General features: G+C 37.0%; 1 protein-coding gene across 1 annotated transcript in view; it reads left to right on the top strand.

Moving 5' to 3' along the window:
- The window catches only part of DNAH14 (dynein axonemal heavy chain 14), a 342385-nt gene that overhangs the window by 36242 nt on the left and 293009 nt on the right, over nt 1-13134 (top strand). The window contains 3 exon segments of the mRNA XM_056107024.1: nt 8449-8698; nt 9413-9461; nt 9551-9648. Coding sequence (XP_055962999.1) covers nt 8449-8698; nt 9413-9461; nt 9551-9648 — 397 coding nt within the window.

The raw sequence follows: 13134 nt of genomic DNA, 5'->3' as shown, positions 1-13134 counted from the left end.
GGGGAAGGTAGAATTGAATAGAGTGTTCACGGAAGACTTGCATGGTAGGGATGGTGGGGATGCAAGTGTCCCATTAAGCTCAAGAAGCAGTCATCAAATTGTAACTGAGATCCACTTGATCTACGTGGTGTAGAAACTGATCTTCACTGAATTTTTGGAAGCCATGACTTCAGGCAAGAGTGTGGGATTGCTCTTTGCAGGAAAAGGATTAGTCGGGGTCTCCACCCAGGATTCCCAGGTTCGTCTTTCACCCTTGCTGAAACAGTTTCAGAGAAATAGTGAAGTCAATAAATGTTATTAAAAAAAGAGAAGAGAGTTTACAAAAGCTATAATCTGAAAAAACCTGAGTGCCCGAGAACAGATGACTGGTTAAAGAAACTTTGGTACATCCACACAATGGAGTACTATGTAGCTGTTAGAAAAGATGAAGTCATGAAATTTACATACAAGTGGTACTACATGGAAAGTATCATGCTAAGTGAAATGAGTCAGAAAGAGAGGGACAGACATAGGAAGATTGCATTCATCTGGGGAACATAAACAAAATAGGAGACTAACACCCAAGAATAGCCGAGATAAGCACCAGGAGGTTTACTCCATGACTTTGAGGCCAGCCGCACATGCTAGGGGAAAAGAGAGCTCAGATAGGGAAGGGAGCACCAAATAAAGGGTGTTGGGAGGATCCTCTCAAGATGGGAAATGCACCAGACAAAGGGTGTTGGGAGGATCCTCACAGGATGGGAGATGCATGCTGAAAGTAGACTATAGACTGAACATGATTGCCACTCATGCCTCTTTTGCAAACCACAGCACCCAAAAGGAGAGAGAGAACAAAAGGGAATGCCCTGCCACAGAGGCAGCATGGGATGGGGGAAGCGGGGGTGGGAGGGATACTGGGATCTATGGTGGTGGAGAATGGGCACTGGTGGAGGGATGGATACTCGATCATTGTATAACTGAAACCCAAGCACAAAAAATTGTAAGTCTACAACTGTACCTCATGGTGTCTCACTAATAAAACTTTAAAAATAAATAAATAAATTTTTTAAAAAAATTTAAAAAAGGAGAGAGAAAATATAAATCATTCAAGAGAGGTCATGGGCTTCTTCAGAGACAAGAGAATCTTTTGAAGTAAAAGAAAGCAATTACACACCTCAAGTTGTAATGCTGGTGACCCCAGAATGGGAATGTGCACCATTTGCTTTTTAAAGTTGGTTTCATAGTTTCCCCCAAACTGCTCCTGTTTAAGGCTTTCTATGTAGGTAAGAGTGTTGCTAGGGCATTGTCAAGAGGAAAAGATTTTGAACTTTCGTTGGTCTTTTTTCTTGCTCCAATCTCTTCTCTCATTAGGAGATTAAGCCATCTCTGGACACTTAGAGTCTTATAAACAGGCATTCGTTTCTTCATCTCCAAAGGGGATGCAAAGCCTTCATGCTCCAGAATTACTTTTGGTCTCATAACGGAGTAACTTTCTAGATCATTTCTTGGTTTTGTTGCTTCCCCAAACTCATTGCCAGGGTTCCCCTACTTGCTTGCCTCGGATCAATGGATCATAGAATATATGCACTTTATTTCAATATACTCTCTTGCTGATCTATATGTCTTCACACCTGTATCTCCTTATCCTTGCTTCCTATTTGATGATTTTTAATTTTTCTAATTGAGTCACTGTTAATCACACAGTTACAATATATGGATACACACGACAAATATAATTAATCATTTTAGTAGTTTCAAGACATTTTTTATGATTTCAAACAGAAACTCTTTCTATTTGTGTGACTTTTGAAGTTTTGAAAATTTCTTCAACATCTATACATACCATACCTTCAGTAGACTGAAGTGATGTTTATTTATACTGTTAACTGTCTTTATTTATTAATGTCTCGAACTAAAGATTAATGTTTTTACAAGATAACTCAGATAAACATATTGAAAAATATTGACTAAATAACTGTAGCACTGCAGGTTATTTATGGGATCTGAGAAATCAACAGATTGAGAACCCATGCCTCAGTGGAATTTAGAAGCATTTAAATTGTGTAAATTGGATACTGAGATCTGAATTATCCCTACATTTTCAGTATAAATGTCATTCTATAATATTCATGTTAAAGTGAAGAAATGGGACAGATATTAATGATTGAATGTATAGTTTTGTTTTATAATATTTTTTCTGTACTGGGGATAAGAACCAGGACTTCACATGTTTATAATATTTTTTCTGTACTGGGGATAAGAACCAGGACTTCACATGCTAGGACTCTACTAATAAATTAGGAACCAGTCCTTGACTTGTAATTTATTTTTTAAAGTAAGTTTATGCACTGTGGTTTACATTACTTTTGCTGATTGGGTTTCCTGGATAACTCTTCACCGCCTTTCAGCCCCACCTCCTCCCATATAAACTCTTCCCTCCACCCTAGATGTTCTCCCTCCCTGTTCTATCCTCCAGCTCCCTCAAGCGGCATGTTTCCTAATAAATACCTGTTCTTTTGTTCTTTGTTTCCATTTTCTTTGGTTATTCATTATTCCACCATTATGTTTCTTTGTATTCCTCATAGGAGAGAGAACATTCTGTGTCAATCTTCTTCTAAGGTGATATTTTTCTCTCTCATGATACATGAGAATATCAGCATAATACTCTACAGGTCCCTCCATGTAGTAGCAAATTACATGACTTTATCTTTACTTATGGCTGAGTAATATTCCATTGTGTGTGCATACCATTGTGTGTATACATACCCTTTTTTTTCAGTCATCTATTCTTGGACATTTGGGTTGTTTTCAGACTTGGCTATTGTATATAGGGCTGCAAGAACATAGGAGTACAAATGTCTTTTCTCCATTTTGTTTTGTTTCGGGGCCCTGTGGGTAGAAGTAGAGTTGTTAGGTCAAATGGAAACTCAATTCCTAGATTTTTAAGAATGTCTAGATTGTTTTCCAGAAAGGCTGAACCAATCAAACAATCCCACCAACAGTGAATGAGAGTCCTTTTCCCCCTGGGAACATCCACACCAGCACTGGTTGTTCTTGTTGTTTTTGCAGTGTACCAGTCTCTTTGGTGTGAGATGATATATCATTGTTGTTTTGATTTTCATCTCTCTGATGATACAGAGCACTTTTTAGCACATTTCTATTTCTTTTTTGAGAAAGTTTTTGTTCATCTCTTCTCCCCATTTTTGATGGGTTTGGATGTTTTTTTTTTCTTGTAAAGTTCTATAACTATCTTGGATACTAACACCTTATCAATGGGCATTGAATAAATAATTTCTTTCATTCTGAGGGCTCTTTTTGTTTCCTGTTCATCATTTCCTTTGAGGTGCAGAAGCTTCTTAATTTAATGTAGTCCTATTTGTTTATTTTTGCTTCTACTTGCTTGGTCAGTGGTATTTCATCTTTGAAGATGCCTTTAGATTCAGTGTCACTAATAATTCTGGCTATGCTTTCTTCTGTGCGCCTCATGAATTCTTTAATCTATTTTAATTTGACTTTTATGCATAGCATTAGAAAGAGGTATGAGTTCTTTGTTTCATTTTCCCAGCACCATTTGTTGAAGAGTCTTTCCTTGCTTTATTTCTCTTTTTTTGCTTCTTTATTGAGGATCATCTGATTATATACCTGAGGGTCTGTTTCAGAATATTCAATTCATTCATTGATCTGAGGGTTTTTCTTTATTCCAGTTATGTGCTGTTTTAATCACAACTGTTTTGTAATATCGATTGAAGTTTGGGAAAGTATTCATCCCATCTTCCCCCCCCCCCCCGGATTGCTTTAGCTATTCCAGTTGGGAAGGGGTATTGTTATATATGAATTTCAAGAGTGTTTGATCTATTACTTTGAGAAATGTCATGTGTATCTTTATAGGGACTGCATTGAATATTTACAGTGCTTTGGGGGAATATTGGCATTTTAAATGATATTAATTCTCCCAATCCATGAGCAGGAGATGTGTTTCCATATCCTTGTGTCTTCTTTTATTTCTTGAAATAATGTTTCATACTTTTTTTTTGTATAGGTTTTTAATTCTTTTGTTAAGCTAATTCGGAGGTACTTGATTTTCTGAGGCAATATTTGTAAATGGGATTGTTTTTCTAATATCTCTTTCTTCTCTTTCGTCATTTGCATGTAGGAAAGTCAGAAACTTTTGGGTATTAATTTTGTAGCCTGCCAATTTACTATACAAATCTATTGCTTCTAGGAGCATTTTTATAGTCTTTAGGATTTTCTAAATATAATATCATGTCATCCACAAACAGTGAGAGCTTGAATTATTCTTTTCCTATCTGAACATCCTTTATATCTTTTTTTGGTCTAATTATTATGGAAGTACTTCCAGTACTATGTTAAATAGAAGTGGTGAGAGTGGGCAACCTTGTCTTGTGCCTGATCTTAGAGGGAAAGACTTTTAGTTTTTTTCCCAATTGACTATAATGTTTGCTGCAGACTTGTGGTAAATGGCTTTGATTTCATTTACCAGAGGATAGGGCATTCACCTGACAAGCGGCCAACATGGCCGACCCGAGTTCGATTCCTCCGCCCCTCTCGGAGAGCCCGGCAAGCTACCGAGAGTATTCGATATGCCAGACACAGTAACAACAAAGTCTCCAATGGAGACGTTACTGGGCCCACTCGAGCAAAATCGATGATCAACGGGAGGGCCTTTACCTTTACCTTTACCAAAGGAAAGTTCCTTTGGTTACCATTTTGTTGAGAGTTTTTATCATGAATGGGTGCTGGATATTGTCAAATGTTTTCTCTGTATCTATTGATATGATCATATGATTCTTATTTTTCTCTAATTGATATGGGCTGGAGCGATAGCACAGCGGTAGGGCGTTTGCCTTGCATGCAGCCAACATGGCCGACTCGAGTTCGATTCCTCCGCCCCTCTCGGAGAGCCCGGCAAGCTACCGAGAGTATCTCGCCCGCACGCAGAGCCTGGCAAGCTCCCCGTGACGTATTCGATATGCCAGACACAGTAACAACAAAGTCTCCAATGGAGACGTTATTGGGCCCGCTCGAGCAAATCGATGAACAATGGGAGGACAGTGTGTCAGTGTGATATGGTGTATTATGTTGATTGACTTGTGTGTGTGTTAAAGCATCCTTGCATCCCTGAGATGAATCCTACTTGGTCATACTATGATCTTTTTGATGAGTTGTTGGATTCTATTTGCTAATATTTTGTTTTGTTAAGAATCTTTGCATCAGTATTCAATAGGGATATGGGTCTCTAATTCTCTCTCTCTCTCTCTCTCTCTCTCTCTCTCTCTCTTCCTCTCTTTCTCTGTCTCTCATGTCTCTGCCTGCTTTTGGTTATCAGAGTGATGTTTGCTTCATAGAAACTGTTTGATAGTGTTTCTTTCTGTTTCTTCAATTTCCCGGAAGAGCCTGAAAAGGATTGGCAATAGGTCCTCTTTATAAGTTTGAAAGAACTCACTAGTGAATTCATCTGAGCCTTGACTTTTGTTTTGGGGAAGACTTCTGATTAATATTTCAATGTCCTTGATAGTGGTAGTTCTTTCAGATATTTCAAGTTACTTTGGTTCAGCCTTTGGAGGGCACAGTAGTCCAAGAATTTATTAATTTCTTCTAGGTTCTCTTGTTTCATGGCATAAAGATCTCAAAGCATCTCTCATGATCCTTTGAATTTCTATGGTGTCTGTCATGGTTTTCCCTATTTCATTTTTGATTCCATTTACTAGGGTTCCCTCTCTTTGTTTCCTTGTGAGCCTTGCTAGTTGTTGATTTTGTTAATTTTTTCAAAGTTCTTATTTTCATTGATATTTTGGATTTTGTGTTTGGATTCCAGTTCATTAATTTTATTATTTCTTTTTTTCCTGCCTGGTTTGGGCTTCTCTTATTGGTAATTTTCCAGTTTCTTAAGTTGTACCCTCAAGTTATTTATGTGGGCCCTTTCTTCCTTCCTGATGAATGCTTGCATAGTTCTGAATCTCCCCTCCCCCCACCATTAACATCACTTTTGCTGTGTCCCACAAGTCCTGGTAGGTTTTGTCCTCATTCATTGCTTGTTTCCAGGAATATTATAATTTCTTCTTTGATTTCCTCTCTAACCTATTAGTTGTTCAGTAATGAGATATTTAATTTCCAGGTTTTTGAGTTGTTTCTCCATTTATGTTTATGATTGATTTCTATTTTCAGTGCATCATGTTTCTGAGAAAATAATTGGCATGATTTCTATCTTTTTCACTTTGTGGATTTATGTTTTATATACCAGCATGTGATCTATCTTGAGACTGCCCCGTGTATATTGGAGAAGAATGTGTTTTTGGCTTTTTGAAAATGAAAAGCTATGTACGTGTGTGTGTGTGTGTGTGTGTGTGTGTGTGTGTGTATAAAGCCCTCTCCTCCATTTCTTCATTTAAATCAAGTATTTCCTTACTGAACTTTAGTCTACTTGATCTATCAACAGGTGACAGGGCAGTGTTGAAGTCTCCAACTAACATTGTGTTGCTATCAACATCTTTCTTCAAGTCATTAGGAGTTGTTTTAAATATTTTGCTGGTCCCTCATTAGATGTATCTGTGTTTATGACTGTGAATTCTTCCTGATATACATATATCCCTTGATCATTAAAAAAATGGCCTTCACTGTCTCATAACATTTTCTTATAACCTAAAGTCTGTATCGTCTGTTTCCTAGTATGGCCATCTCAGACTTTTTGAGGGGGTTGTTTGCTTGAAGAATTGTCTTCCCGCCTTGACTTTGAGTCTGTGTTTGCTCTGAATATTCAAATGTGTTTCTTGCAGGGAGCAAAAAGTTGAGTTCAATTTTCTAATCCACCCTGCTACTCTGTGTTTCTTAATTGGTACATTTTCCCCATTGACATTGAGAAAGATAACTGTCATGGAGTTTTGTGCCATCTTTTGGCAAGAGTTTGGTGTGTTTGTGGGATTCATCTAGTCTTAAAGTAACCCCTTTTTAGTTCTTCTTGAAAAGAGTTTTTTAAATCTATGAAAGTCTTGAGTTGTTTATCTGTGAAGTTGTGTAACTTCAAGGCTGAATGAGAGTCTGTCTCTCATTCAGGTATAATATTCTTGGTGAGGCATTCATTTAATTTAGGGTATTTTTGTTGTTGTTGTACTTTTGTGTTTGTTTTGTTTTAACTATATCCCACCATCATTGTATTTGGATCTGGAAAGTTTTTTTTTGGTAAATCTGCTGTAAATCTTAAGCAGCTCCTTTGTAAATAATTTTCTTTTTTGCTCATGCTGCATTCAGTATTCCATCTCTATGTCTTTTGCTTTTCTGATTAGGATGTGTCTTAGAGTATTTTTATTTGGATTTCTTTGAACTGGTATCCTTTGGGTCTCATGGATGTGGGTGCATGCACTCTCCAGCTCTGGGAACTTAGCAATGATGTCTTTGACTGGTACTTCTTCATTATTAGGCTTGCCCTCCTGGCCTTCTGGGATGCCAATGATTCTTATGTTGTTCCTCTTGAATCCATCCACAAGTTGTCAGATGTTTGTTTATTTTGAGGTTGATTTTCCCCATTTTCTACTGTTTACTGGAGATTTTCTGCTCCTCATCTTGTAACTCATTGGTTCCGCTGTCTTTGGCAGTGTTACTCTGCTGGTGAGACCCTCCAGTGAGTTTTTCATGTCACCCACCAGGTTTTCCACTTCTGTCATTTCCGTTTGTAGCTTTCCCATTTCTGCTCTCACAATTTCTTATGTTTTATTGACTGCATGTTCCTTTGTTTCTCTAAGCTCCTTAAACATCCTTAACATTTCCTCTCTAAAGTCCATATCAGAAAGGTTATGTAGCTTGTTATTACTGAGTTAATCTCTGGGGCATTCACTAAGTGTGCTGGGGTTCTGCATTGCTTTACCACTATGACTTTTGCATTCTGGAAATGTTTCTAGTGTTGTTAGATGACTAGAGTTAGGGTGTCACTGTATGCTCAAGGTGAGTTATAAAGAGGTTAAGAAATGCACAGTCACATAGTAACCACACTTCATGTGGGGTCATGACCTGGGGGACAAAATGGTAATCTCAAGAAACAAATAAGGCCCTTGACACCATGGTGCTTCAATTTCTCAGGACATCACTTATTATTACTAACCTTGAGTACCCATCTGTCCAACATTTAAATTTTGCTTTCCTGACCTCCTGACCCTTGCCATTTTAACTCAAAATTTCTGGGATTAGGTACCAAGAATTGCTACTTTAAGTAAGCTTTCAAATAATTACTGTCAAATAATATTTTGGGGAAAATTCTCACATTACAAATATTGAGGGGGAACTATATCACAATACATCATTTATACTACTATTATTTGAACATTCTAATATCAGCTGTATCACAATACTATGTCATTCAGTTCTATTGGTTATACTAAAATTTAGCTCTGTATTAAAAGAAATGCTCTTTCAAAGGGTTATATACTGTTACTGACCGTACTATATCTGTTCATTTAGATTTTGAATGTTATTAAAGTGGATATGAGAAAAAAATATGCACCAATATTTAAAGTCCATCTACACTTGAGAATTCCTTCTGAGAGTGATTTATTAGAAAATTTATGTGAGACCAGCTGTGACCCCAAAATGTATGCTGGAAACTCTAAAATTCCTGAAAGCAAATTTCTCACAAAATCTTCAAGTGAAATACTATATCCAGTAAAGATACACAAAACACGTCATTGGAATCTTGAAGCAATGTTTTCAGGTAAAGAATGTGGTTATAAAGAATGAAGAAAATATGCTAATAGTTGAAAAAATAGCAAGTGAGAAAAAATGTTATATATAAAAGTATATATTATATATAAATATATATGAGTATAGCACTGTAGCACTGTCCTCCCGTTGTTCACCAATTTGCTCAAGCTGGCACCAGTAACGTCTCACAACAAATTGTGAGACTTGTTGTTACTGTTTTTGGCATATTTAATACATCACGGGAAGCTTGCCAGGCTTTTCCGTGCAGGCAAGATACTCTCGGCCGGGCTCTCCAAGAGGGGCGGTGGAATTGAACCCGGGTCAGCCATGTAGGCCTCGTGCAAGGCAAATGCCTTACCCGCTGTGCTATATGATTTTATAAAATTAAAGGATGAAAAGACAACATAAATATGCAAACTATATTTGGTGCACATAAGTAATAACTGTGTGTTGCCCTGTAACACTATTTTTATCTCAAAACAAATGGCATTTCTTACTAGAGGTGTCCTGAAGATCCTTTTAATCAGGGTGAATAACACCAAGCCTGTTAAAATACAGATTCATACTTTATTTTAGGTCGTTTTCACTTAGAATGTGGGGATAGCTTTTGAATACAGTCTTTCGAATATTTTCCAGTTTATTTTTAGGGTGTTCATTAAACAATGACATGTATTATCTAATCATTTATCAATTATTCACTGTTTTTTCTAATGGATTTTAACAGACATAGAACTTGAGAATGATTTTGAGAATAAAGACGTGACGTATGAGGAGTAAGTATTATATAGTTTTCAGATGACAAGAAATTGGATTTAATCTTGTTATTTTTTTCTACTGAAATATGGTTCTACTGTTTTCTTAGACTTTCAGAATTCCCTACAAACATATTTTTAGAACCAAACAGATTTGATTTTTCAATAAAAATTCAAAATATGCTGGCTGAAATGGAAAAATGTATAAGTAAGTATCTTAAAAGTTTAGTAAAAGAATATAAAAATATTGTCTTCTTTAGCAATATTTCCTTAAACTTAAGTATCTAAATTTTTATCAATAAATGTATTTAGCAGCAATATTTTATCTTAGGCAATTAATTTATACTCATGGGATCAGTCAGGATGTGAAATTATTTGAGGCTACATTAATCTATCACTTTATACTAAAAGTGATAAAGATAATACAAAAAAATTATAGACCGGTATATCTAATTAACACTGATCCAAATTTTTTCATCAAAATTTTAGCAAACCAAATCCAACAAAATAAAAAATCATACACCGTGACCAAGTAGGATTCATTCTAGGAATGCAAGGATGGTTCAATACATGCACCATACCAACAAAAGTCAAAATCCTGTAATTGTATCAATAAATTAAAACCGTTTACCATATTCTACAATATTGTACAAAGTTCATGGTTTAAAAAATAAATAAAACAGGGATATATGGAATGTACCCTAATATTTTAATGAAGATTTACCAAAAAACAGCAGTCAACCTCATATTCAATGCCCCCCCCAAAAAAAGTGAGAGCCTTCTCTCTGAGATCAGGCACAAGACAGGGATGTTCAATATCTACAGTACTACTCAATATAGTTTAGAGGTTCTTGCTACAACAAGAAAAAGAAACCAAAAGGATCAAGACTGGAAAAGAAGGTAAACTATTACTAATTGCTGATGACTGATTTTATACATAGAAGATCATAAAGACTCAACTAAAAAATCTTAGAAACTATAAACCAATGTAGAAAAGTATCGGGCTACAAAACCAATACACAGAAATGTGTTGCTTTTCAATAAACAAATTATAAACCAGAAGAGAAAGGGAGAAAAAAGACAACTCCATTTTAAATGGTGTCTAAAAACAAAGAATACCTAAGAATCAACAAGGAATGTGAAAGATTATTGAAAACTCTGTCTCTATTGACAAAAATAGGCAACAGAAGCAGGGAAATGGAAAAAAATATTCCATGCTCATAGATTAGAAGAATTAATATTGCCAAACTGACAATTCTCGCTAATACATTATACAGATTCAATGCAATAAACATCTTAATGACATTCTTCAATCTGTCATTTGGTTCAGCCTCTCTGAAAAGTAGTATGAAGATTTCTTCAAAAAGTAATTTATATGACCCAGCTCATAGGACCTAGCAATGCAGGGCCTGGAGCAATAGTAGTACAGTGGGTAAGGCCTTGCACACAGCAGACCCAGGGTTTTTTGGTTTTGTTTGTTTGTTTGTTTGTTTGTTTTTGTGAATCACTGTGAGGTACTGTTGTATACTTACAAACGTTCGTGTTTGTGTTTCAGTCATACAATGATTGGTTACCCATCCCTCCACCAGTGCCCATTCTCCACCACCTATGATCTCAGCATCCCTCTCACCCCTCCATCCCCTCTCCCTCCCCACCCCGCCTCTTTGGCAGGGCATTCCCTTTTGTTCTCTCTCTCTTTTGGGGTATTATGGTTTGCAATAGAGGTATAGTGGTCGTCATGTTCAGTCTAGTCTATAGTCTATTTTCGGCAGCTCCTAACCCGAGCAGGTCCTCCCAGGACTCTTTACTTGGTGTTCCCTTCTCTGTCTGAGCTGCCTTTTTCTTCCAGCATATGAGGCAGGCTTCTAAGCCATAGGGCAAACCTCCTGGTCCTTATCTCTACTATTCTTGGGAGTTAGTCTCCTATTCTGTTACTTTATATTCCAAAGATGTATGTAATCTTTCTATCTCTGTCCCTCTCTTTCTGACTCATTAATATGATACTTTCCATGTTGATCAACTTACATGCAAATTTCATAACTTCATCTTTTCTAACAGCTACATAGTCTTCCATTGTGTAGATGTGCCAAAGTTTCCTCAATCAGTCATCTGTTCTTGGGCACTCAGGTTTTTTCCAGATTTTGACTATTGTAAACAGCGCAGCAATGAATATACAAGTGCAGATGTCATTTCTACTATACTTTTTTGCCTCCCCGGGGTATATTCCTAGAAGTGGTTTTTTCTGGGTCAAATGGGAGCTCAATTTCTAATTTTTTCAGGAGCGTCTAAATTGTTTTCCAAAAGGGCTGAACCAGTCGGCATTTCCACCAGCAGTGAAGGGGAGTCCCTTTCTCCCCCCACACACGCCGACACCCAAAAGTCCATGGCTTTCCTATATGCAAATAATGAGAGAGAATGAAGTGATACGAAAAAACAATTCCGTTCACAATCATGCCTCAGAAAATCAAGTACATTGAAATCAGCTTAACTAAGGAGGGGAAGGACCTATACAGAGAAAACTACAAAACATTACTTCATGAAATAAAAGAGGACAAGAGGAAATGAAAACACATCTTGTGCTCATGGATTGGGAGAATTAACATTGTCAAAATAGCAATACTCCCCAAAGCATTATACATATTCAATGCGATCCCTATAAGGATACCCATGACATTCTTCAAGAAAGTGGACCAAACACTCCTGAATTTCATATGGAACAACAAACCCACACAAATAGCTAAAGCAAATCTAGGGGAAAAGACGATGGGAGGCATCACCTTCCCCAACCTCAAACTCTATTACAAAACAGTAATAATTAAAACAGCATGGTACTGGAACAAAGGCAGAGCAGCAGACCAGTGGAATAGAGTTGAATATCTTTACACACACCTTCAAATATATGATCATCTAATCTTTGATAAGGAAGCAAGAAATGTGAAGTGGAACAAGGAAAGCCTTTTCAACAAATGGTGCTGGCAAAACTGAACAGCTACATGCAAAAAAATGGGCTCACACCTCTACCTAACAGCATGCACAAAAGTCAGATGAAAATAGATTAAAGACCTCAACATCAGACCAGAATTCATAAGGTACATTGAAGACAAAGTCAGCAAAACCTTCCATTACATTGAAGCTACAGGTATCTTTAAAGATGACTCGCCACTGACTAGGCAAGTGGAAACAGAGATAAACAGATGGGACTGTATTAAATTAAGAAGCTTCTATACCTCTAACGAAACAGTGACCAGAATACAAAGACAATCCACAGAACGGGAAATGAAATTTACCCAATTCCAATCTGATAAGGGGCTGATATCAAGGATATATAAGGCACTGGTTGAACTCCACAAGAAGAAAACATCCAACCCCATCAGAAAATGAGGCAATGAAATGAACAGAAACCTTCTCAAAGAAGAAATCAGAATGGCTAAAAGGTACATGAGAAAATGTTCTACATCACTAATTATCAGGGGGTACAGAACAAAACAATAATGAGATACCATCTCACACCACAGAGGCTGGCCCACATCCAAAAGAACAGACCCAGGTTTGATCCCAACATTCCCTGTGTCTTCCCTGAGCATTGCCAGATGTGATTTCTGAGTGTAGAGCCAGGAGTAATGCCCGAGTATCACCAGGTGTGGCTCCCAAACCTACCACCACAACAGAAAACATATATGCACTCCTCTATTTT

This window comes from Sorex fumeus, unplaced genomic scaffold, assembly GCF_029834395.1.
Source record: "Sorex fumeus unplaced genomic scaffold, SorFum_2.1 ptg000007l, whole genome shotgun sequence".
NCBI classification, from domain to species: Eukaryota; Metazoa; Chordata; class Mammalia; order Eulipotyphla; family Soricidae; genus Sorex; species Sorex fumeus.
This window is presented reverse-complemented; position numbering and strand designations above follow the sequence as displayed.